At 42.5% G+C, this 26301-nt stretch overlaps 2 protein-coding genes across 2 annotated transcripts in view; both read left to right on the top strand.

Moving 5' to 3' along the window:
• Positions 1–18385, top strand: part of tyro3 (TYRO3 protein tyrosine kinase) — a 34177-nt gene extending 15792 nt beyond the window's left edge. Inside the window, exons 7-19 of the mRNA XM_035412288.1 lie at positions 1643–1823; positions 5117–5259; positions 6642–6780; positions 7361–7487; positions 8852–8946; positions 10487–10582; positions 11111–11191; positions 11580–11672; positions 12616–12737; positions 12928–13037; positions 13456–13615; positions 15046–15182; positions 15804–18385. Coding sequence (XP_035268179.1) covers positions 1643–1823; positions 5117–5259; positions 6642–6780; positions 7361–7487; positions 8852–8946; positions 10487–10582; positions 11111–11191; positions 11580–11672; positions 12616–12737; positions 12928–13037; positions 13456–13615; positions 15046–15182; positions 15804–16221 — 1902 coding nt within the window. The 3' untranslated portion in view covers positions 16222–18385. The remainder of the gene's footprint in view (positions 1–1642; positions 1824–5116; positions 5260–6641; positions 6781–7360; positions 7488–8851; positions 8947–10486; positions 10583–11110; positions 11192–11579; positions 11673–12615; positions 12738–12927; positions 13038–13455; positions 13616–15045; positions 15183–15803) is intronic.
• Positions 18386–20766: 2381 nt separating this feature from the next.
• The window catches only part of mgaa (MAX dimerization protein MGA a), a 39818-nt gene continuing 34283 nt past the window's right edge, over positions 20767–26301 (top strand). The window contains exon 1 of the mRNA XM_035418191.1: positions 20767–21219. The gene's annotated coding sequence lies outside the window, so the exon portion shown is untranslated. The remainder of the gene's footprint in view (positions 21220–26301) is intronic.

Genomic DNA, 26301 nt, shown 5'->3' with positions numbered 1-26301 from the left:
TACCCCGTGAATCTGCCATTATGTTAGTTGTCTGTGGCCTAACACAGTTTGTCCAGTATCATGTCCTGTCTTTGGTCTGTGTGCCAAGCACAGAACTTGTGTCCTAGCGATCAGATGCAAACTGAGCGCCTCTGGCACAGCTTTGCATCAAAAAGCTAATGTCCATACCCTGCCATCCTCCCATAGCTGCAGGCTGGGTTATAAACCATTTTATAGTTGGGTCATTTTCTTTTCCTGTGCTTGTTCTGGTACCTTTTTGCATTTTGAGCACAGTTGATCTTGACATACAGTACCACGAACATGAAGTGGGCTGTCATATCAAGGGAACAAATATGTAATATGTTTTTAGATTTAGTTTTTTCTTCAACTCTTTATCATTTAAGTAAAATTTGTGGTTCTGCTCTTTGCATTCCATACAGACTCAGCTGATATTCCATCTTTGGATGGATCTTCAGTGATCTTCCCCAGAATTCATTTTTTGTCCGTGACCCGATTGTTGGTTGGACCATAAATTTCCACGCCGCTATACAGACTGCCACACGGCCACAAGCCAACCCCAGTGACGCAATTTGCCACATTTTTTGTTTAACATCAAGCTGTTGTACTTTCAGCTCTCAGGCTAGTTAGATTCCCTTATCCTTTTATGTTAGTTATGGGATTAGCCAGCTACTGCGTTAGCTAGCAGGTACAATCACAGAAATAGGAAAATGCTGGATAGAGACGGTCACCAACTGTCCCGTATTGACCAGAACGTTCCATATTTCATCAAAGATGTTGTGTCCTGTAATTTGCACTTTTGTGTCTGCTATTGTTAGCTTTAAAATTATGCAATTGTCTTTGTATTTTGCAGTTTATAAAAGCAATGTGGGAATTTTCGTGTCATATTGTTCTTGAACTCACAATAAAATCTGTTTATGATCCGTTTAGCTGACGTGGAAAGTCCAGGGGACAGAAAGTGAAAGTCCTGCCATGTGTTGCTTCCACCCATAAACTCAGCCAACTGATTTCACTAATTAAGTCTACCTCCTGACTGAAGAATTGTGCCAGTTAGCAAATCCAGGTGACTGGAATGAAATACTGGGGAGGACTTTTACTTTCTGAACCTGGATTTTACACCTCTGCCGTTTAGTGTTTTTTTTTGGTTCCTCGCATACCATCATCTAGGCAAATAAAAGGACTCAGTGCTGCCTCCCTGGTCCTAACAGAAGTCACTATTTTTGTGTTGTGATGCCAGTGACATTCTAAAGAGGTAATGGCATCCAAGTATCGTGAGAGCTTCTCTCTTGCAATCGCCTTAGCCCCGTACTCTACAACATTGAAATAGTGACATTTGTTCTGGTGTACAGAAATTAAAAAGAGAATTAATGTAGAATAACTCAAAACCAGGCTTTTCTGATTAATACAGAAAGACAGGAAGACAGAAAGAACAAAAGACAAAGGAGGTGAATATGCATGACCATGAGGTTCCCTTGGGTAGCAACACACTAATTATTATAAATTGGTTTGAATTTACAGTACAAGCAGTACGTAGTTTTGAAAAGCTGATGTCGGTTAAGGTTATAATGCTGATATGCCCCATTTCAGTGTCTGTGTAATTAATAACAGTTTTGTATTTAATGTATTTTTACCACTAAAATCTCAGATGTCTGAGAATTCTGGGAAGAGGGTGGAGCTGCCCGAGAGACATGTGATAGTGCCACCCTTCGAGCAGGACATTGGTGGACTGAAGTGCTACTCACGCTACAGAGTGCGAATCTGCTGTGACAACGAAGTTGGACGTTCCCCTTTCTCCAGCTGGGTTGACTTCCAGACCCCAGAAGCAGGTGTGTCATTCATTAGCACATTTCCTAGTGCATTTATATGATACCCTTAGCCTGTACTTGTCCTTACAGAATGAGCCCAGTTCCTTGCAGTTTTGGTGTATGCTTGTTTAACCCCTGAAATCTTACTGTGCCCCGTATTGGTGTGGGTTTATTTGCATTCATTTTATTTTTTAGAGTGAAATTTTCAATCCGTGTGGTCACACAATGTACCATTTTTAAAGCGTTAAAGCACACGGTTCTATCTCTATGAACTATTTTACGATGCCAATGTTTTAGCGACAACGGTTCCTTATTTTATAATGTGGCGCGGCAAAACAAGCTTGAGAGGTCCCCACCTTCTATAGATTTTGGAAATCCACAGACAACAAATCACGGTACAGTCAGTGTCTTTATCACAGCAAGGGTCCAGTGAACAAAATCCTAAATAGTTTTTAGTCCCGGAAGCCGGCTAACTCGGAGACACATCAATAAAATGTCCAGTGTTTACTTGGTGATTCTCTGGAGGAATTATCATTGTTGTCTGTTCTGTTGCGTACACAATACTGTGTACATAGTACATTTAAAAAACATTTTTTATCTGTACTATCTCCGGGTTCTGTATACTCTCTGGAACAAGATGCGCCCACCTACAAGGTTGTCTGACCTGTACTGGACAAGCAGACCCTCAGTATAGTCAATGGGACCTGCCCGGCACCGGCAACAACTCAACCTGGACAGTGTAAAATATTACCAGTACACAGCCAGCCAATGACAAGCTATTATAGTGATGGCTGATAAGCATTTCAGCCAATAAAATTATGTTTCTAACAGTGTATTTGGGGTTAGGTTTACATAATTGAACATGCACTGTTTCTCCTATGTAAGCAGACCATGACTTTTTCAGTAAGCATGCTGAGAATGTTACACACCGGCAAAAAAGTTCTTGACAGTTTAAACATTAAAAGTTTTTCATTTTACAACATTAAATTATTTTACAATGCGTTAGTCTAAACAGGAGACTCGGCATTTGGAGGCCTTGGAAGAGTACTCACTCGAGTGAAAATTTCTGAGGATGACAGTTTTGACTGCACAACAGAGAGCATGTTCAGTGACTTATTCCCATTTTATATTTGGGAGCATTTAAATACATTCTAAAAATATTTTTATTATTATTCAGTACACTTATAAATAAGAAGTAGGCCTGATTTTGAATAATAAATGTGGCATCTGTAATTGTGGGCCTGTGTTTGACATGTTGATGGGGGTGGGGTAAAACATTAATCAGTGGACCTCAATCAATGGAGTAGTAAACTAGACAGCTAATGTAGTTATTTTCTGCATCTTCCAGGCCTGCTGCTGCCACAGGTGGTAAGGGGAGAGCAAGGAGAAGGGAAGGAGAGGGAGGGGGGGGGGGTTCCTGGGGGAAGGGAGCTAATTTCAGCGATGTTTTCCACTAGCATAAAGCATACAATATGTAGTATTTTTACACCTCTACCCATAATGTCATTTGGTGGCCAGGTTTCCCTTTGGAGTCTCCAAATGGCCTTTTTGGAAACCCGCCTAGACACAGCTCAGAAATAACAATACAGAGTGCTCATTTGGTGCTGTTGTAATCAAATTTGAACCAGGATTGAGCCAGGCTCCATTGTGCTTCTAAGATGACACAGCCACAAGCACCCGTATCCACTAAAATAACAATGATTTTCTAGATGAGAAATAAAAGTCCACTTCCACTGTGGTTGAGATTCTGTTACTTTGTTGCAATAATAGTTAGAGTAATTCTAACTTTTGAAAAAACAAACTCCCAAGGGTTACCTTTCAAAGGAGACCAGAATTATGCCTGTTGTCAAAAGGGTTCAGGTGTTAAAAAGGGGGCGCTACATAAAGGGTTAAACCTAAACTGTTTAGTGCTATATTTTCTACTGTTGTTATTGTCTCACAATTTCAGTCTCACCTTGGGGAGGGATGTCAGCTGGTTTATGTTGTGATAATAATCTAATCACAGAAACAATGAAAATACTCATTACCTTCTTAAGAGTGTTGGCGCTATTCACCGTCTAGCTGTGAAGCCGGATTTCACTGAGTGAAGGGGTTGGTGTTGTGCCGTTCCACACTAGAGAGAGCACCAGACCTACTCAGGCATAATCAGATTTTATACAAAACACAGTTAGCACCATCACTGTGGCATTTGAAGAATTTTTTTTCCGAGGTTTTGTGTTGGCTTTAATTGTACTTTAGTGTGTGGGGATTAGATTCTTTTTCTTTCTAACTGGCCATTTAGGGGGTTTGAAGGCAGTAGGACACTCTGTGCCCAACACAGCCAAGGGAGATGAACAGGCAGTGCAGAGGCCAACCGCTCCCGAGGCCCTGTTGTCCCGGCTGGCACATTGTTGGGGGGTAGGGGGAGGGGGGGTGGGGGTTCTGTGGGTACCGGGGGAAGGAAAGGGGTGAGACGAGCAGTTTGCGGACAAGCAGATGAAGAGCATTTGTGGGGAGGGGGGTCCTGGAGTTGTCCTTGTTAGCATGTTTGTAAACCGACGGACCTGGCCCTTCTCCAGTGGATGCCATCCCCATTGGCACAATGGGCCATTGTATGTGTGTGTCCGCAATCTGTGTCAATACATTGCAGGGTGCTCAGCCACACTGCTGCCATCTAATGGCCAACACGGCACTGCAGCGTTTGTGTTGAGCGTTTCCAAATATCCCCACTTCTTGTGTCCAAGTTCTGAAGCACACCCCAGAATTTCACTCAAGTCTATTAGAGTTAGACCCGTTAAGCAAGAGGAGGGCAACAAGGGCCATATCTGTTTCTGGTTTTCATGCCAACTTCTGGCCTTAATTATGCAATTAGCCCTCACATTTACGCCGTCTGACATTTTTGCTACATTCCTTGATGAGCACGCGAATGACTGCCGAAGACTGTTCTTGTGTCCCTGTAAGAAAACCTTTTCCGTAATCTAATCTACGAGTGAACCAGTGTTGGTTTATACAATCAGTCAGCTCGTTTACCCAGGGCAATTGGTGGAAACAAAAAACCTGCGTAGACACCGGCCCTCCAGGACCAGGATTGCCCACCCCTGCGTTGAGCTGTTCCGTAACCGAACATGTATAAATTCGGAGTGAAACTCTGAGTTTGTGAAGAAAGAAATGAAATATTCACAGGGTTGCAGCTCAGTGAATGCATCACACGAGCGTGCCCTGGAACGCGGTACTACAGCCGCGCTTGAGGCAGCTGTGGTGTCTGTGGCCACGCTGACTCTGGGTGCGTGGGCCCAGGTTGCCGTGATGACGATGGCCATGTCTGTGCCCTGCAGTGCCGTCGGCTGCGCCCCGGAACCTGACCTTTGACCTGACGGAGCAGCAGCTGTCCCTGAGCTGGGCTGCGCTGGAGCAGGAGCAGCTGCGAGGCCGACTGCTGAGCTACAAGGTGCAGTGGAGCCTGGGGGGAGAGAGCCAGGTACGTCACTCGTTTCACCAATTAAAACATAAGCATGCTGTGCTGTGTGGTGTCCATGGCACACCAGTCCTGTCACTGTGTTGATAAGCTTTAAAAGCTGAGACTGAGGGGAATTGGGCGTGAAGGAGCAATTCTGAACTCTCCTCAGATGAAGATGTCTTGCATTCCTCCTGTTCAGGCTAACTAAGGATAGCGGAAGAAAGCCCCTGTGAAACTGACCTATTAAGGATGAGCTGGATTGTGTCTGGGCAGTGTTCTGCCTGGCGGTCTGAAATCTGTTGCTCGGGTAGGGGTGGTGTGAGATTTATTGACTTGGTTGTCTGACATGCTGTATAGCACCATTGAGCCTTCTACCAGGAGACCCCTGAGGGCTCTGAGTTGCTAGGTGGGGTGGACAAAACCATGAGCAGGTGGACATTATTCAATTCCATTCTACCACACTGCCTGCCGTATACACAATGCAAAACTGATTCACCATAATTTATAACCAAAACATAAATATGAATCATGTTAATGCCTGAAAAATAACTGTAGCGTAGCCTAAAGTGGCATGATCGCCTAAAGTGGTGTGACCTCCCATTCTCTACTGAGACCTCTGCTTGCTCCTGCAATGTTCTGCTCAGGGCTAATTTGAGCTGTATTGACCAGGTTGTGTTCTGGTCATATGTGGACTGAAATGTTTTAACCCGGGTTGCGTTCTGGTCAAAGATGGGCTGAGCTGTAATAACCAGGTTGTGTTCTGGTCATATGTGGACTGAAATGTTTTAAATGTTGGGTTCTTGGTCAAAGATGGGCTGAGCTGTATTAATCAGGTTGCATTTTGGTCGTGTGTGGACTGAGATGTATTAACCAGGTTATGATCTGGTGTGGAATGAGATGTATTAACCAGGTTATGTTCTGGTGTGGACTGAGATGTATTCACCAGGTTATGTTCTGGTCGTATGTGGACTGAGATGTATTAACCAGGTTGTGTTCTGGTGTGGACTGAGATGCATTCACCAGGTTATGTTCTGGTGTGGACTGAGATGTATTAACCAGGTTATGTTCTGGTGTGGACTGAGATGTATTCACCAGGTTATGTTTTGGTGTGGACTGAGATGTATTAACCAGGTTATGTTCTGGTGTGGACTGAGATGTATTAACCAGGTTATGCTCTGGTGTGGACTGAGATGTATTAACCAGGTTATGTTTTGTTGTGGACTGAGATGTATTAACCAGGTTATGTTCTGGTGTGTACTGAGATGTATTAACCAGGTTATGTTTTGGTATGTACTGAGATGTATTAACCAGGTTATGTTCTGGTGTGTACTGAGATGTATTAACCAGGTTATGTTTTGGTGGTCTTGGTGGTCTGTGATGTTGAGGTTTGTGTCGTCCTGCAGGAGGCGCTGCTCTTCAAGGAGAACACGGCCCATCTGTCAGGAGGGGGGCGCTTTTTCAACGCCACGTTTCAGGTGGCAGCGTGTACTGTGGCAGGGTGTGGCCCCTGGAGCCTCCCGGTCCTGGTGATGCCCGCCACAGGTGTGTCCTGCTCATGCATTTAGGACTAGTGTTAAAAACGCTGAGGGATAAAAGGACATGTACACCAGCTCTCTGGTGTAATACATCTAATAGATGTATGGTATGCTGTGCTGCATTAATCTGTTTAAAATGAATTATTCAGAAGATGCTCTTATCCAAAGTACTTCACGGATGAGTGCTTGTAATGTGTGAATGAACACTTATTAGACACAATGAACACTTAAGGGTAAAGTGTGGATGTTTTGTAGTTATTTAGTTTTTACGTGTATGACGTGTGTGTGTGTGTGGTGTGTGAATGCATGCATGTGCACGTATATATGTGTGTGTGTGTGTGTGTGTGGTGTGTGAATGCATGCACGTGTACGTATATATGTGTGTGTGTGTGTGGTGTGTGAATGCATGCACGTGCACGTATATATGTGTGTGTGTCTGTGTGTGTGTGTGGTGTGAATGCATGCACATGCACGTATATATGTGTGTGTGTGTGTGTGTGGTGTGTGAATGCATGCACGTGCACGTATATATGTGTGTGTGGTGTGTGAATGTATGCGTGTGCGCCTGTGTGTACTTTTCTCTTCAGCTGTTCCGCCTCATGCCCAGAGGGGCCATGTGTGGGTGGGGCTGCTGCTGGGGCTGCTGGTGGCCACCATGGTGGGGCTGCTGCTGACCGTCCTGGTGCACCGCAGGGGGAAGGAGACTCAGTTTGGGTAGGCAGTGGCACCCTGTGAACCTTAACCAAGGCCCCCAGTTACTTTAGCTTTAGTGTGCATGCTGGTTTAGCCTTAGCATAGGTGCTTGTTGGGTTTTGCCCACTGAAACTTTCAGCATCCGCTGCATAGAGTACACTGTGGCATCGAGGACATCCCTAGGCCACAGTGAAGTATCTGTATCTAGGGTGTATAATTTCCTCAGGCTGATGATAGGTGTAGTTCACTTTCTGAAGTTTATGTTTTCATTTGGCCCAGTCAGTTTTTGTGTGTGATGAAGGATATTTTAAATACTTTCTGGAAACTTTTTAGGAAAGGTTTCTGATGTGTTGGCTTTACAGTGGCTGGTATAGGGGTATTTGCTGGTTGATGGTTCAAAGCAAGAAAATGTCATTCCAGGGCAGCTTGTACACCGTTATGTCTCCTGAGGCTGTATGTGAGTATGTTACCCAATGTTTTCCCCAGAAAAGTACATGTAATCTTATTTTTGTTCAGTGTTATTTCCACATATTATTTGCACATGCAACCTGAGACTGGACAGGCATTCTGACACAATAGGTAACTAGACATTATGTTTATAATATGTTCATATGTACAGGTTCGCTAAATAAGTTACTTAAAGTATATTGTGTTTCTTCAGACCATGAATATGTGAATATCCCTATACCAACCATTGTAAAGCTGACTGGTCATCATAAGTTTCTGAGTGTTTTGGTTGTACAGCGTTGTAGATTTAATATATGTCCTTACACTGAGAGTAGTGACTTACACATACATTCATGAATGCAACTAACTAGTAATCTTTAATTGTGGCAGTCCTGTAGCAGTTCCCTGTGAGAACATTTAGAATCAAGAAGATCAAGAGGGTTGCTGATATATGAAATACAAATATAAGAAATATAAGTACACAGCCTTGAGACACCAGGGGGCTCTTATGTCAACATACACATAAAGCTTATCCTAAAGTCACACACTGAATTTTTCATTTCCGTATAACAAAGTAGGGATTTAAAGGTTTTTTAAAATAGCAGACAAGTTAGCAACCACAGCCACCGTATTCACTGGTCATATATGCTAAATCAGTTTCTTTTTGCTACATTCTAGAATATTTTTGATGCGTAGATCGGACAGCCAGCTTTCTTGGTTTTCTTGTAGAATGCATAATTTTATGCATTTAACATTTGTCTAAGCATCTTTCACACGTTAAGAAAGCAAACTGAAGTTACAGTTGAAGACACTATAGGCATGAAAGTGTGACAGTACACCTGTAATAGGGTTTTTTGGCCTGTTCTGCTCTCCCCACAGAAGGTATGGGGTTTTCTGAAGTGTAGTTATTGTGTGGGTCACTGATATTGTTCTTGCAGGTCTGCTTTTGAGCCATCAGGGGCTGAAACAACAGTCTCCTTCACAGCGGCCCGCTCCTTCAACAGACATGGCCCAGACCTCCCAGAGTCCACCCGTAAGTGTGTTGGACAGCAGATTCAGTGGAATAAGGGTGTGAACCATACAGCAGATTCAGTGGAATAAGGGTGTGAACCATACAGCAGAATCAGTGAAATCAGGGTGTGAACCATATAGCAGATTCAGTGGAATAAGGGTGTGAACCATACAGCAGAATCAGTGGAATAAGGGTGTGATCCATACAGTAGATTCAGTGGAATAAGGGTGTGAACCATACAGCAGATTCAGTGGAATAAGGGTGTAGAGAACCATACAGCAGATTCAGTGAAATCAGGGTGTGAACCATACAGCAGATTCAGTGAAATCAGGGTGTGAACCATACAGCAGATTCAGTGGAATAAGGGTGTAGAGAACCATACAGCAGATTCAGTGGAATAAGGGTGTAGAGAACCATACAGCAGGTTCAGTGGAATAAGGGTGTAGAGAACCATACAGCAGATTCAGTGGAATAAGGGTGTAGAGAACCATACAGCAGATTCAGTGGAATAAGGGTGTAGAGAACCATACAGCAGATTCAGTGGAATAAGGGTGTAGAGAACCATACAGCAGATTCAGTGGAATAAGGGTGTGAACCATACAGCAGATTCAGTGGAATAAGGGTGTAGAGAACCATACAGCAGATTCAGTGGAATAAGGGTGTAGAGAACCATACAGCAGATTCAGTGGAATAAGGGTGTGAACCATACAGCAGATTCAGTGGAATAAGGGTGTAGAGAACCATACAGCAGATTCAGTGGAATAAGGGTGTAGAGAACCATACAGCAGATTCAGTGGAATCAGGGTGTAGTAGAGAACCATACAGCAGATTCAGTGGAATCAGGGTGTGAACCATACAGCAGATTCAGTGGGATAAGGGTGTAGAGAACCATACAGCAGATTCAGTGGGATAAGGGTGTAGAGAACCATACAGCAGATTCAGTGGGATAAGGGTGTAGAGAACCATACAGCAGATTCAGTGGGATAAGGGTGTGAACCATACAGCAGATTCAGTGGGATAAGGGTGTGAACCATACAGCAGATTCAGTGGAATAAGGATGTAGTAGAGAACCATACAGCAGATTCAGTGGGATAAGAGTGTAGAGAACTGTACAGTAGATTTAGTGGTATAAGAGTGGCTGTTCATTATACGAGTTGTGGGCTTCCAATTGTTCGTTGCAGATCGGGGCCAAAATGTTACAAAAACTTTGGAAATAATCATTCTGAACTGATCCGACTGGTCTGCGGGGTCCCGATTGTTTTTTGACATGAGAAAAAAATTTGGGCACAGTCAGCTAGAATTTGTGAGTTATGAGAGGTCATCCGAGCCGATTCCGATTGCCCGCTGTGGTTTGCCGACTGTAATGTCATCTGATCTCGTCGGAAGCTCGTATCGTCTGTGCCATCATCCGCCCATGAGAAAATCGTATAATGTACGCCTGCCCTAAGGGTATAGTAAACCTTATAACAGCAGAGTCAGTGGAATAAGGGTGTAGGGGACTTGCCCATGCAGCAGGGTGCGATGGGATTGGTTCATGAGATTCTTCTCTGCCTCCCTCTAGTGGACTGCCTGGGAATCAGTGATGAGCTGAAGAGGAAGCTGCAGGACGTTCTGATCCCAGAGAAGCTGCTCACTTTGGGACACATGTTGGGGAAAGGTCAGTCCCCCATTTATTCTGTTCATGTGCTGCCAGAGCTTCTGATCCACTGCTCAGCAAAGGCTGGCAGTTCAGCAGTGTGCAGTATACAGCTGAGTTGGACGTCAACCCAATTTCCCCCAGTCAACCTCTAAAAAAATATTAAAATAAAAAAAGGTGAATCTTTTCAGACACACCACTGTGACTGTATTGTAAACTGCATCACCCAGTTTCTGATTCCTTATTAAATATTGCAATATGTTATTACATATTTAATGGTATTTGGTGTAATTGGAACTCAGTAACGATATGCACAAGATACACTGTGCCAACTGTCCTTTTTTGAGGTCAGAATTAATAGCCTAAACATCTTGAAGAAGGTCGCAATAATGCTGCAGAACCTTAAGTTTGCATTTGCAGGGTTACTGCTTGTCTCTTCTTCATAGCTTTCATTGTTGCCAGAAGGAAATGGAGCAATATTGTGGTCAAAGGCATGTGTGCTCAGCACAATGCACTGATCAAGCCTCTGCTGATGATCTGTTGTTCCAGGTGAGTTTGGCTCTGTGCGGGAGGCCTTCCTGAAGGGAGAAGACGCCTCTGTACAGAAGGTGGCAGTGAAAGTCCTCAAAAGTGAGTGTAGTGTCACTAACCATGTCCACATTTTGTTCTGATACACTAATAAAGCTGTTTCAATTTGAATGGGTTTCGTTTGACACATTAATAAAATAATTTAAGTTTGAATTGATTTGTTTTCACAGAGATAAAGCTATTTCAGTTTGAATGGATTTGTTTTGTCACAGACATAAAACTGTTTCAGTTTGAATGTATTTGTTTTGTCTCAGAAATAAAGGTATTTCAGTTTGAATGTATTTGGTTTGTCACAGAGATAAATGTATTTCAGTTTGAATTGATGAGTTTTGTCACAGAGATAAATGTATTTCAGTTTGAATGGATGAGTTTTGTCACAGAGATAAAGGCATTTCAGTTTGGGCTGCTAACTTTAGCACATTCCCTCCAGCTGATGTCAACACCTCGGGTGACATTGAGCAGTGTCTGAAGGAGGCCGCCTACATGAAGGACTTCCACCACCCCAATGTCATCCAGCTCATTGGTGGGTGGATGTGGCAGCATGAGGGTGGGGTGGGGGTGCATGGGGAAGACTCAGTGTCAGGTGGTGGAGCAGGTTCTGGGTGGGCAGGGTGGGATTCTGGTGTGGGTGGGAGTGGATGGGGTAAGATGTGGGTGAGGTTGGATGGGAGGGTCAGGCTGTGGGTGTGGTCAGATGGGAGGGGCAGGATATGGGTGTGGTTTGGGGGATGGTGGAAGGGTCTACATGCCCTGTGGCTCAGTTAGTTTTTGTTACAGACATGAGTTTCTACAGTTCAACTTCTGTGGAAAACACGAGTAATTTTAGCCTGGAACACTGTAATCTGATTTGTGAAAATAATTCTGAATATTAAGCTAATGGGTTTGCAACCACAAAAGGTAGTTTACCAGAAACGTGCTATACAGTAATCTACTGATCTCCGATTTATCAAGCCTGGCTTATGAATTGTACTTTCTTGGCAAAAAAGTTTTTTATGTTAGTGGTTATATGTCTATAAAGCAACAGTAAGATAACAGCTTTGTAAAAAAAATAATAATAATGAAGTGACTGTACAAATAAAGCTGGAATGTTTGTAGATTTGATTTGTGGGTTTAGTACTTTAGGTATACTGTTGGAAAGGTTTATTTGTTGAGAACTGAAAAAAGCTCCGTGACAAACTGTGATGATGAAATAACATGTCATGGATGGTTCTCAGTTTAGAGAAACGCCAAGTTTATTTTCTGTATCAAAATGCTGCCTACCAAAACCAGCCTTAGTTTTGTCAAGCCAGCTATAGCTCACCAATTCCCCTCCACAAATATGGCAGGTCCTGTCCCACTATGGGGATATTTCTAGCAGGTTGATGGTGAAGGGCTAGACCTGTAATTACAGGCCAGGCAGCAGTAAACCAGGGCCCAGAGCTCTGTTGTTTTTGCTGGTATTCAAATGCCTTCCTGTTGCCCCCTAGGGGTGAGCCTGCACCGGCGACCTCAGCAGCGCCTGCCTGTTCCCATGGTGATCCTCCCCTTCATGAAGCACGGGGACTTGCACACCTTTCTGCTGATGTCACGCCTGGGGGAGGATCCCTTTGTGAGTGTCACCCACCCACATGCACTCATATCCACATGCACACAGCAAAAGAATATCCACACACCAGTCATTTGGAGTAGTATAATTATATCCAGTGGCTATACACATGTATCAATGTTGTTGTCCATTATCCAATTGCTGTAGATGGTATGTTTTATAAAAATGTGAAAATTAAACTCCTCGACCACAGGCACTATCCCTGCAGACTCTAGTCCAGTTCATGCTGGACATCGCACGAGGGATGGAGTATCTCAGCAGCAAGAGCATCATCCACAGAGACCTGGCAGCACGGAACTGCATGTGAGCAAGTCACACGCAACGCGCACACACACACACGCAACGCGCACACACACACACACACACACGCACACACATACACACACACGTACACATACATGCACACACGCACATGTACATGCACACACACACACACACATACACACACACGTACACATACACGCACACACACACACGTACACATACACGCACACACGCACATGCACGAGTGCATGCATGCATGCGCACACACACACACACACACACACACACACAATCGCACAAACACACACACAAAAACACACACTCTGTCATGGTGGGTGTTGACCCTGTTGTCCCTTAGTTTGCCTGTTTTGAGTTTGGAGCGTGAGTTCAGTACAGTGCAATCCTGCAGTCCTGCTGTTAAACAGCCGTGAGAAGACCTCCTCTCTGGTGTCCCCAGGCTGAATGAGAACATGACTGTTTGTGTGGCGGACTTTGGCCTGTCTAAGAAGATCTACAGTGGGGACTACTACCGCCAGGGCTCTGTATCAAAGCTGCCTGTCAAGTGGATCGCCCTGGAGAGCTTGGCAGATAACGTCTACACCACCCAGAGTGATGTGGTAAATATCTCTCCCTCTGTCTCTCCAACACACACACACGGAAACACACACAGAGACACACACACACACACTCACACACTCACACAGAGGAACTTACAGTATACCACCTGGAGTTACATGTTGGCTTTTAGGAAGCTTGCCTGGTTAAAGCATTGGGTTACAGTGTAGTGATGTGCCCTGCTGTGTTGCAGTGAAACCTGACCATACCAGTGCTGATGTAGCGGGACCACAGGGATGCAAATCTCTGCAACTCTCTCCTCGCTTGACTCCTGCACATGATATCAGACTCCGCCTATATAGAATGATGCTGTCTGCCTGGTCTGTAAGCAGCCAGAACACATGGATGTTGCACTCTCCTAGTTTTCCTTTGGTTACAACTTGCACACCAATAAAGTACATATTTCCAGTCCTGGCCTGTGGGACAGCATGATGAATGACACCTTCTTGCCTACTGTCCATTATCAAACTCCACACTCCTGCGCAACCGCTCGACTGCACTGACTCCGATCACCCTGCCATCCTTCCCAAGAGTCCCCACCACAGTCAGGACAGCTCGGTCCCTCCCTGTTCGTCGTCAGTCACAAAATAAAAACTCACCTGTTCAAACTACATTGTTTAAACAGACTGAGCCTTTGTTGTTGGGTGCCTACTACGTATACTGCATTTAAAACTAGCCTCAGGTCCATTGGCACTCTATCCTGGCCCTTAATGTCATGCTGTAGGTTCATGTAATGGCTCCTACTATCTGTTGAGATGTTGACAACTTGATATCATCACAACTCTTTGGCTGTTAGGTACTGGATGAGAGTCTTTGAGATGACTGCATGTAATTGCCTGCTGAATTGCCCCGGAAGGCAGAATTTCGGTCAGTTGGATTCAACCGGTCTCACTATACAAGAGTCTGAATCCTTGATTTATTTTGGTGCTGTAGTCTGGCTGTACCAACTACATATGTCTGTTTCTCCTATAGTGTGCCTGTTCCAATTACCTTAGCTTACCTTTCTGTCTCTCATTTCCTTACTCTCTATCACACACACACACACACACAGTCTCTCAGTTCCTTACTCTGTGTCACATATGCACAGTCTCTCATTTCCTTACTCTCTGTCACGCACACACAGTCTCTCATTTCCTTACTCTGTCACACACACACAGTCTCATTTCTTTACTCTCTGTCACACACACACAGTCTCTCATTTCCTTACTCTCTGTCACACACACACAGTCTCTCATTTCCTTACTCTCTGTCACGCACACACAGTCTCTCATTTCCTTACTCTCTGTCACGCACACACAGTCTCTCATTTCTTTACCCTGTGTCACAGTCTCTTAACCTGCCCATCCATGAATTATCAGGTGGGGAATGATATAAGGAGATCATTATTTTCTCTGAAAAAGTCCCTCACTCTCTCTGACTCATTCTCTTGCAGTGGGCATTTGGGGTAACCATGTGGGAGATCATGACCCTTGGGCAGACCCCCTACCCTGGTGTTGAGAACTCTGAGATCTATGAGTACCTCATCAAAGGAGGGCGCCTCAAACAGCCACCCGACTGCCGGGATGACATGTGAGTGTCTGGGGATGCCCGTTCCATGTGCCTGACACTGTAGGCAGAAATCAGAGGGTAGAACTAAATGTATACAAAATTGAGACTTAATAGAGGTCAACACTGAACTGTTAAAAATGTAACAGTGGTCAGTGCTCAGTGCATTGGTGTTCAGGGAAAAGAAACCAGCATGGCAGAATGAATGTTTTCAGCTGAATGAATGTGTTCTTTTGGTTAGATTAAATTAGTTCATGAGTAATTTTGTCCTTTGTTGCAAAAACAAGACAAAGATGAAAGTGTAGGAAGGTCACCAGGTTATTCCAATCACAGAAGTTGTAGTACCCTCCCCAATTTGCATGACTGCAGGTGCATATAATGAATGTCATTACAAAACTTGCTTATTTCACATTAGAGCTGAAATGTGTTTTTCCTCTTTTGTCTGAGAGTTTTCTTTTCACCTATTCATTGACATAATCGGGTGAAAAGCTAGAACAAAGTCTAATGACAGGCTATAGTATAGGGCCCAATTTTCCCATGTGTTTCCTGCAGTCAAACCTTCTTCCCCATCCTCCCCTTCTCCATGATTTCCTTTGGTATCTCTCATCCTCACCCCCCGATGATTTCTCTTGGTATGTCCCTCAGCTATGAGATCATGCACAGCTGCTGGAGCCCTGTGCCAAAGTGCCGTCCCAGCTTCCAGCAACTGATCGACCAGCTGGAAGGGGTGTGGGCGGGGCTGTCGCCGGGGCCCGGTAAGGAGCCGCTGCTGTATGTGAACCTGGAAGCAGATGGGTGTGAGGCGGGGGCGGGGCTTGGGGCGGGCTCACTGGGTCTGGAAGAGCTGGGGTGGGCAGTGCCCTGGCAGTGTGCCGGCATGGAGGAAGACGAGAAGGACTGGCTCGTGGTGGCCTCCGGCGCCGCCCTGGCCATCGGCGGGGATTACCGCTACATCATCGACCCTCGAAACACCCCGGATGAAGATGGGGGCCAGGCTGTGGCTGTGGGGGAACTGGGGGAGGACCCCAGGGAAGAGGAGGAGGATATGGTCATAAACGTGTGAGGCCCCACCCTCCCAAACAGCCAGGCCCACAGACAGACTGCACAGACAGACAGACAGACAGACAGTGGGAGGGAGGAGGCCTGTATGCACTCCCAAGTTTCAGCAACACAAGCCCCCCGCCCCAGCCTGCAGACTCAATGGGAAAGGCACTCTGCATGGAGAGTGGGTCAGTGGGGGAAGCAGACCCAGACTGCACGCCCAACTCCAGTTGTGACAAAAAATGGCTGCCTTTGGAAATGTGACTTCAGAACCTGAGACACAATCAGTTCCACTGACATGTTAAATCTGCTGAGTGGGATGGATCACACATAGCCTTGCCTCTGTAGGTTGCATGGCCCAACAGGGCTGCTACCTATTTTATGGCATTACATTTTTTCAAGCATAATAACAAAAAATAGAAAGGCACTCACTAATAGAGATGGAACACAATTCCTTTTTCACAGAATAGGGTGCATAGTGCATACTTACAGTTCATATCAGAACACTCCCTCAAACGCATAAGTGTGTCTTAGCCTTCATAGAGAAATGTTAAGTACTTATTTAAATATGTATAGCAACACAGACACACACACATACACACACAGAACATAAAAGAGGTCTACTCCAGGTTACTGTTGAAATTTTAAAATTACTTGTCTTTTTGTAGATCTTTGAAATGATTTTGATTTTTGATTTTTTGTCTCAAACTACACTCTTAAATCAATACATGTTATACTTGAGACAGATATGAAGATGTGCTTAGAGAATTTCCCCAGAATTCATCAGTCACTGGCACTGAAGGAAACTCTGACGGCCAGAGCTTCAGCCCCATGCACACCTGACTGGTGGGATTTCAAGGGACATGAATTTGTGATTTTTGTGTGGGATCAGAATGTGTTTTTTTTATTGTATGTTACTGGATGTTAATTTTCTGCAAACATTTCTCATCATGGAGAAAGTTCTCATGTGATATGTGGTAAAGCTATGGGCATTCCTCAGATTATGGCTACTGTAGACAGACCAGTTTTAAGAGTGACTGACTGGAGATATCATCAATAACAAGTTCATGTTTTATACTAAAACTACAGTTTTCAAAATAGAAAATACAAATGGTCTTACCCTATTTTATCATATCCTGTCAAAACCCTAACTCTTTTACATTTTTTTCTGTCATAATTGATTCATTTGAAGCAGAACTATATTAATTCCTATGTCATTTACATATAGTTATTTTTGGTTTTAAAGGCCCTAGCATTTTAAGGAATATTTATTACTTTATTTGGACACCAGTCACTAACGTTCATTTATATGCTGCTCTATAGAGTGTTGACCACCCATCAGGAGTAGGTTGACAAGGGAAAGGTTGTGCAGCTGCAATGACCACATGGCAACCACACAAACAAGCCATTGAGATACTGTATTGAAATATGGGGGTGAGTGATGCTGAAATTTAAAATGACATTCCCTGTATCTAAACAATAAGAAACAACGGGATGTATGTTTTCAGTGTATTCGCACAAAGATGCTAAGGCTCCTCTAACATCAGCTCTGATCTGAGTAATGAGAGGAAGAACGGTTACACACATCAAACTTCCTGGTTACACGAGGAGGGAACCTGGATGGCTGACATTCACCTGTTCCTGAATGAATGGTTGTAGCGTTACATGTTTTACTGTGAATGTGGCTGGGATACATAAGGGCAGATAACTTATTCATAATGTACTGTTGTCAAACAGAACATCATTTTGTAATAGCAAAACGGGGTTATCCCAGGTTTGGAAACTTGCTGTTTTTCTTCAGTTTGGTTCCAGGAGTGAAAATGATTGAACATTTATATCTACAAATTGATCATAGTATTTATGGATTTGGAGTTATTAGAGCAAACTCGGCACTAGCACAGCCTCAGGCACAGGACTAAAAAGACTGATTTTAAAAATTAATTTTCAATAAAGAAGTTAAATGGCTTAAGTTGCTCATCTTGGTTTGACCAGAATTCAATGTGTGTGTGTGTGTCTTACACTCAAGAAAACAAATTTGAGCTATTAGTCTGTAACAAGACAATATGTTCATTTGTTGCAAATGGTAAAGTTGTCTTTTTGCACTGTAAATGGCTAATCTAACATTTTGTATGTTGATTTAGTGGAATACTGAGAGAACCAATAAAATGAATAATTTTCCATGACAACATAATGTGATCCTTTCTTGTGACTGGCACATAATTCATATGTTAACATATACTGATATTAATATTGTATTTTAATGATTAAAATGCTTCACTCTTAATTCAAAAGATGTTACCTGGTTTCAGCATCGTTTTCTCATTAAAGTGCATCGGAACGATTGAAAGGTCTTGTGGGGTCATCGTTAAAAAAACGGGGTCAATTCATAATATTAACGCCTAACGTTAAATATTTCTCTTGCAATGTAGTTATGCACAATTTCACATAGTCTTCACCTCTCGCAGCAATGCTTATTTAATTGGGAAAAAGCAATTTGACCAACCATAATGTACCGTACAGATTGCGGTAACTACTAAATGAGCCGCTGGTTTTCATACCAAAGTGCGTGATCTTGCACCAACGGCCCTTGTGCCTTTCATCAGTCGCCCTAACCTCTCGGAAGGTCGCCAAGAACGCTCAGCAGCAGCGCATGCGCATTTTTTAAGCGCTTCACAAGAGTTTCTCACCCCGTCCTTAGCCTAGCCATCGGAAGGATTTCAATGAGGAATGATCATATCGTTTTCATAAGGCTTGTTTCCCGAGGTAAACATCTGTACATATTTAAGTTTGCATCCCATCTTGTTCTCAGTGTCTGTCAGCATCGGTTAAAAATAATATTGCTAAATGTTTCATGACTTAATTTGCATTTTGGCTGGTGGAAGATAGAGGGTGTTGTCAACGTGCTCATCTGACGATATTGGCTGAAGAGACATGCCTTCAACTGCTTGGCGCCTTCTACACGCTTCTGAATACGCAGGGCCATCCGTTTTGACATATGTGAAGCTGCAGGCTCTCGTTTTTTGGGGGGGCATCGATTTCAGTGTGGCTCAAGTGGTCAATGCGATTTCGTATTTGCGTGTTCCCCATTTTCATCGCTTGTCGTGAGATCCCAGCTATCCTGGCCTGACCGCGGTGGCGCTGCTGTTGTATGAGCACGTGACCGAAAAATAGCCAAAGGAAAGCAATAGCTAGTCTGGCTTCGTCATCTACAGGAATTGCGGTAGCCTAAATCGTTCTGTGCAAAGAGTCAGTCTACCATGATTATATCTTGAATATGATGCACACGGTTGCCACTTCACTCAGAACTTCAGATTAAACACGAGCTACTAATGCAATCTAAACAGGAACCCCGAAGATATTGCTAAACTAGAACAGAGTTGATAACAACTCCATTAGAATACAGTATTCAGTTGTCTGATTTTTGCGTAGCGGTCTTTGCTACCACATGCACATCTGTCTCGTGCCATGGTGTTTTAAAATCGACCTATAGTTTACATAAATAAAACACCTCGGTACATTCTTGATGCCAGCGGAGAAGAAAACGTATGCTATTCTGTAGAACTTCTTTACCCTATGTGATTAGTTGTTTCATGAATGCCATCAGCAATGCAATAAGGGTAAGCCTATTTCCATAGGCGACATAAGGATTTTGGACAGTCCAAAGGAAATAATTAATAGAAAGTATTCGAAGCTTTTAAAATACATTTAAGACCAACAGAGGTTAAAGTAAAGGTTTAAAGCCATTGGCTTTTGTGAAGTTTTTGACCTAATAATACATAACTTGGATTCAAAGTAATTTGAGAATCAACAATAACCTATTTTAGTTGGTTTCTTGCTTTAAAACTAGGCTAATTGTGGTACACTGTATAGTATCAAAGTTTTAATATAAGTGGGGGTGTATTTTAACCTGTCGGACATAAAATGTCAGGTATTGCGTATTCAGTAAATGTTACAAAACGCCATAAAACGTATGTATGTATGCTTATGTTTAACCTACGTGATATGCAACAATTTCATGTCAAAATTTTGAATGCTTGCAGTTGAGAAGTAGCCTAGTTATGTTGTCCTTTTTTAAGTATATGAGCATTTCAAATGTGTGTGTGCAAGTGCGTGCGTGCAGGTGTGACCAAGGGTCTCTGTAAACGTTTTTTTTTTCAGATTGAATATCAGTAAGATATGCTTACATTAATTAAATAAGCCGAATGGTGTACTAATGAATGCTGCGCAAATAACACAAAAAGTGGGCGAAGTTAAACGTTTTACATTTCACCTCCTGCCTGTGATGAACAGTAAACTTGAGTTATTAAGAAAGCTTCAGAAATAGGGTAGCCTACTGATTTAACAGAAAAGGTTTCCATGGATGAAGTCGCGCTTGAATATTATTTAGGGCGGCAAGCAGCATTGCGATTTGTAGGCTAAGGAAACACTGTTGAGTGAAAACTTAATCAGAAATATGGTCAACGCTCTCAATAACAAAGGGAAGCCAGGAGAACCAAAGCTTGTCTCCCTACTGATCACTAAACAGATGAACACCTTCAGCTACAGTAACTAGGCGTTGGATCTGCATGTGGCCAGCAGTTAGGCAACTCTGTATCAGATTGCACCGCCACGAGGAAATAACCGGTCGGACACGGAGCCACCGCCTTTCATCTACTCAATTAATTTGTAGGACTTCGAAATGTAGACACGTACATTTTTTAAAACTTGGTATTTCTTCTGTACTCTCGATTTGACTTATGTCGGACTGGCGGTACATGTAATCCCGACGCTTGCGCATTTAGTTTTGTGGTTCCACGTGACAAGCCTCGAAGTCCTGATCGTAAGGGAGTCTGCGCGGTAGAACTGGACGCGAGCGTGCCACCACGGGTCTCTGACGTCACCTTCCACAGCACGCAGGTTTTCTCCAGCTGGGTGAGACGCTCGGGGTAATGTTTGCAAGGGGGAAAGAGGGAGGACGAGCCGAGGAATACGAGAAAGGACAGACGGTTTTCATCTTGATCCTTTCCTGGACTGCAAAAAGGTAATGATGGTTTTAGACTAGTTATATGATGTTTCTGCAGTGAGAAAATTAGACAGTTGGCAGAGGCCATGCTTGAAGTGTTAGGGTGCCATAAAACCTTGAGGTTAATTTCGTGCACGCATCGTGGTGAGTTGGAAATCACGCGCCATTGAGGCCGGTTGCCTTGTGCACGCGCTAGGATAGGATATGAAGTCGGTGCCAAGTTTAGTTCTTGGGCCTGCAGTCACGAGTTGCTGTTATCGTCGAAGAGTATTTGAGGCCTTTGTCCTCTGCTTCGAAGAATAGCAAGACTGTGAGTTTACTACAGCAATGCCTGTTCAATAAAGGTGGCGCTACCTCAAGAAATGAGGCACCATAATGGCACGTAAACAAAAAGGGAAAAGGAGAGGCCCAGCACAACTGGTTAGTAGATCATTGTTGTTTTGGGGTTGCTAACGTTAGCTAAATAACTAACCACGTTTGCTGGGTAGCTTGGTAACATGTTCTCAACTGAAATACAGCGTCACATAGGCCTAGTCATTTGGTAGTATGGGAAACGTTTTGAAATATTTTTTATTTTAGCAGTGTTGTTTTTGCTGCCATTTCCATATGGGAACTATATTCAAGTTGTGTTGGTGGTATTTCTGTTTTCTGAACAATGAAATATACTCAGTTGGCTGTTTCAGTAGGTGTTTTTGGAGAACGTTATGGTTGTATTTAATTGAAGGCCCATCCATTGGTCGTCTGGGCTACTATTGACAAGTGACTTGATTACTAGCTAATGTGAGTCGCAGCTCGGATGGCTAGTTTTTGTCCGATAATTGTTTCACGCTAATGTCTTTGCTGACCGGGCAAATGTTACAGCGTAAGAATGGGACAATATTATTGCTCTATATAGTGGTGTAATGTTTGACACTGTAAGTGCTATTCACACTTCTATTCCCACAAATCGCGCGGTGATGTGTTTATGTAACTTCATAAATCACTTTCACGATACATTTTTTTTAACCTCCCACAGATTATGGTCGACCACAGTCCTGAGTGGCCATTCTGCAAAAACAGATGTGTAAAATTAAATTTATATCAAAATTTCATTAGTATGAAAACAGGATAATTCTTTTAGGAGCCAGCACCTATAATGAAGTGGTCATATACGCAGTTCAAATCAAATCAGACAGTTTTTATTGCACAGGTTTATTGTCATTCAGCACTATATAAATATTTACAAATAATGTGTACTTAGATTATATTTTCACGCTTGAATGTACTATGAGGGAAAATTCAAGTCATCAAAAGTTTTTTTTTTTTCTTTCTGTAATCACAGGACTAGTGTAACTCCAAACTGCATTTTTAAATTACTGACTCAAAGCAAAGAGGTTGACATTCATGCTTTCTGCCAGCCTGGAATATTAATATTCATTCAGTTATCTTTTATTTTTTCCCGCGGTCTTCAGTGTTCCATCATAAGTACTGTTGAGTAAGACTACAGTTATTATTTTTTTTTATTTGTTCTTTTTCATTAATTTGTTATTTAAGAAGCATTGGAATACTGATCTTATACAGTAACCTATTGGATATCTAATTGTTGAATTTTCAAATTTTTGGTCTCCTCACTAACTTTTGCATTACAATAATTAATTTTGCATTATTATGCTTTTGAGAACAGCTAGAGGTGTGTCACTCCAGATCATTTTGGTCCAGTTTTACGCGCAATCAAATTTACAGATTTGGAGACAAATTTGAAGGATTGTTGCTTTTGGCACATAGGTTACATGTATTAAACATTTGGAACATGTGAGGTTGACCAGAAACACTCAGTAAAGTGTGCTTAGGAGTAGTGTCATCTCCGCAAAGCAAAACAACTCTATTCCACCAGCTGAAATCATGAAGTTCAGTATGATGAATGATTGAGGATAAGGAAGTTATATTTTTATTTAGATGTCCAAGTGCAATAAAACGATTTCTGCTGTATAAATGGATTATACGTAAAGCATGCAAACTGTACAATTGACTCTGGATAAACATTTTATAAATACCTAAATTACAAAAGTAAAAATGTACACTGTGCATTATAATACATTTATATTTCAGTTTAATAAATGTATTATAATGCACAGTGTACATTTTTACTTTTGTAATTTAGGTATTTATAAAATGTTTATCCAGAGTCAATTGTACAGTTTGCATGCTTTACGTATAATCCATTTATACAGCAGAAATCGTTTTATTGCACTTGGACATCTAAATAAAAATATAACTTCCTTATCCTCAATCATTCATCATACTGAACTTCATGATTTCAGCTGGTGGAATAGAGTTGTTTTGCTTTACGGAGCTGACACTACTCTTAAGCACACTTTACTGAGTGTTTCTGGTCAACCTCACGTGTTCTAAATCCAAAATAGTTCCAAAAGGCAGATTTTGATCCCTTTCTACTTTTTTTTGATCTGCTTATTTCCCAGTATGTCTAAAGCCTGAGACATGCTTTAATTTTATAGCGCTACTTGTACGCAAAGTGGTTGGATCCAAAGCAACATTGTTCACATACTTGTCTACTGGCTTTTTGTCTCAGTGGGGGTTAAAGGCTTTATTGACTAGGGGGCAGATCAGGACCAGAATACATAGGCAGCTTCTTAAATTTCTGAACAACAACAATACCAGCAACAGTGATGTATATATGCAGCCCCCGTGGTTTTCATGGGTATTGCACCTTGTAGATACGTAGCATTAATTTTTGAGAACGCTTAGAATGCTTAGAATGACTGCAGGATACGTGTTGCAGCCATCATGCATGCACACAATTTGAATCAAGTATGTTCTCACCAAAAAAAAAAAGAAACACTTTGAGCTGGCCTACAGCCACCTCTGTGTTTGGGTTGTAAGCAGGAAATGATTGTTTGCAGCATGCTTTAAGCAAATACCTGTGATTGCTCAGACAGTTGACCTGTGTAAGGGAAGCGCAGATAATTTGGATGCCATTTGACAATAATTTTCTTCATTAAATGAGTGAAATGATGAAAGCAGACATTACATATAGTGCAAACGTTTCGTGCTGTTATGAGGTGCTGAAGTTTAAAAAAGTATTTTCACAGAAGCATAATCACGCCCATGGAGTTATTGAATATATTTATGTTTTTGCATTTTAATTCCAGGCATTAAAACAACAGAAGGTAGGCTACATTTTTGAAGGGGGATGGAACTTTCTGTAAACCAAATAATCATTGACATAGCCTACTCATTTCAAATCATTAAAGATCTTCTTATTAGGATTATAAGCCTGTAGGGCTAAACCTCTATTGTTTTCCTATAGTTTTATTTATTTGACACACAGAAATGTGTGAAATCTGTGTGAGTATTCCCTGGAAGCACATGTACCAGCACACCATCATCTGATCAATCATGAACGTCTGCCATATGGAATGTTTTGCAAGTTTGTATAATATTTGAAACTGTTTTTCACCATGATGGTACATAGCATTAGTTTGCCTAACTATCCTTGCTAATCATAAACCTTCATCGGGCAATGGCTATGGGAGCTATGAGCCAATGAATTTAAGATTGGGCATGGCCCATCACATAAATAGCCATAACTCATTTACCGTTCATCCAGTTTTCACAAAGAACAACATAAATGCGTTGTGGGATTGCCTCTGTGTGTACTTGGCAAAGTATTTTCAAATTCGTACACAGGGGGCACCATAAACCGTAAAAATCTGTTTCTCAATAACGGCTGGAATTGGGCATGATCTATCACATAATAACATATTTTTCATTAACATAAATTTTTTTATTAACAACATCTGTGGTTGGTAGGCGCTTCAATAAAGTTCTGCACCAAATATTACCTTACCACAAAGTGGTCCTTTATTCAAAAGTGACATGATAGCCCCTTTAATGTAAATACCATTCTGTTTCACTTATGTGCATTAAATATCTTCCAAATGTGTGCCTCCTCGTCCTGAACAAATTTGTCCGCTATATTGGATTTTGCATCATTTCAAATTTTTTGAAAGACCTACTTTTGCGAATAGTCCTATGCCGTTTGACTGATCACCAGAAGATTTGGCATGTATCATCTTGAGAATACTGTGACCAAAGGTTTAAAAAAAAAATAGTTGCTAGGATGCTGTAAACAATCAGATTCGATGGCAAAGGCACCAAACAGAAATTGAGCCATGTCTCTGCAACTTTATGTATTGATTCCAAACTTAATGCCTTTCTTTGCCAGGTACAATGGTAGCCTAAATGGTAAATGAACTGCATTTATATAGCACTTTTATCCAATGCGCTTTACAATTGATGCCTCTCATTCACCCATTCACACACACACACACACTCACACACCAACGGTGAAAGGCTGCCATGCAAGGTACCAATCAGCTCATTGGGAGCAATTAGGGGTGTCTTGCTCAGGGACACTTCGACACGCCCAGGGCGGGGGATCGAACTGGCAACCCTCCGACTGCCAGACAACCGCTCTTACCTCCTGAGCTATGTCGCCCCCGGTACACCCCAAGCTACACAAATTTTGACCACTTGATGCTTGGTGCTATACCAGGAAAAATCTTTGTATGCCAGTTGCTCTGCAAGGAAAGCAGATATTTCTTCCAAACCAAACATTTGTCCTTGGTGTTGGCCATTCAATTATATAAATACGTCATAAAAACCACGTGAAAGATTTTAGTTATCTTAAAAATGGAAAAAAATCCTTCTTGTAGGTCGCCATTGTTATTACAGTCGCAGTGCACTCTGGGTTGTGATGCCAAATGGTTGCTTGGGTCTCCAGTCCATTGCCCTCGTCCATTGAGTGGCATTGAAAATGTCTTCTGTTCAACCTTTTCAATTCGAGCCAGAGCGGGACATTACTCAGGAGGAAAGCACCGAGGACTGACAGTGACAGCTCTGCTTTCAGGCAGCAGCCGCTCAAAGTCACTTGACCATATGGATCAAACTATCGTTTTTGGTGAAACCGAAGTGTGTACATCATCCCCATTAATTTAATTGATGTAACGTTAATTGATTTTGGCTTAAGCCGGTGATAATACCTCCTTTAAATGTTTAAACCCTAATGATAATACGCACTGATACACTAAGATGTTTAGC

Source organism: Anguilla anguilla, chromosome 1, assembly GCF_013347855.1.
Source record: "Anguilla anguilla isolate fAngAng1 chromosome 1, fAngAng1.pri, whole genome shotgun sequence".
Classification (NCBI taxonomy): domain Eukaryota; kingdom Metazoa; phylum Chordata; class Actinopteri; order Anguilliformes; family Anguillidae; genus Anguilla; species Anguilla anguilla.
The sequence above is the reverse complement of the archived record's forward strand: the minus strand, read 5'-3'. Positions and strand labels throughout refer to the sequence as shown.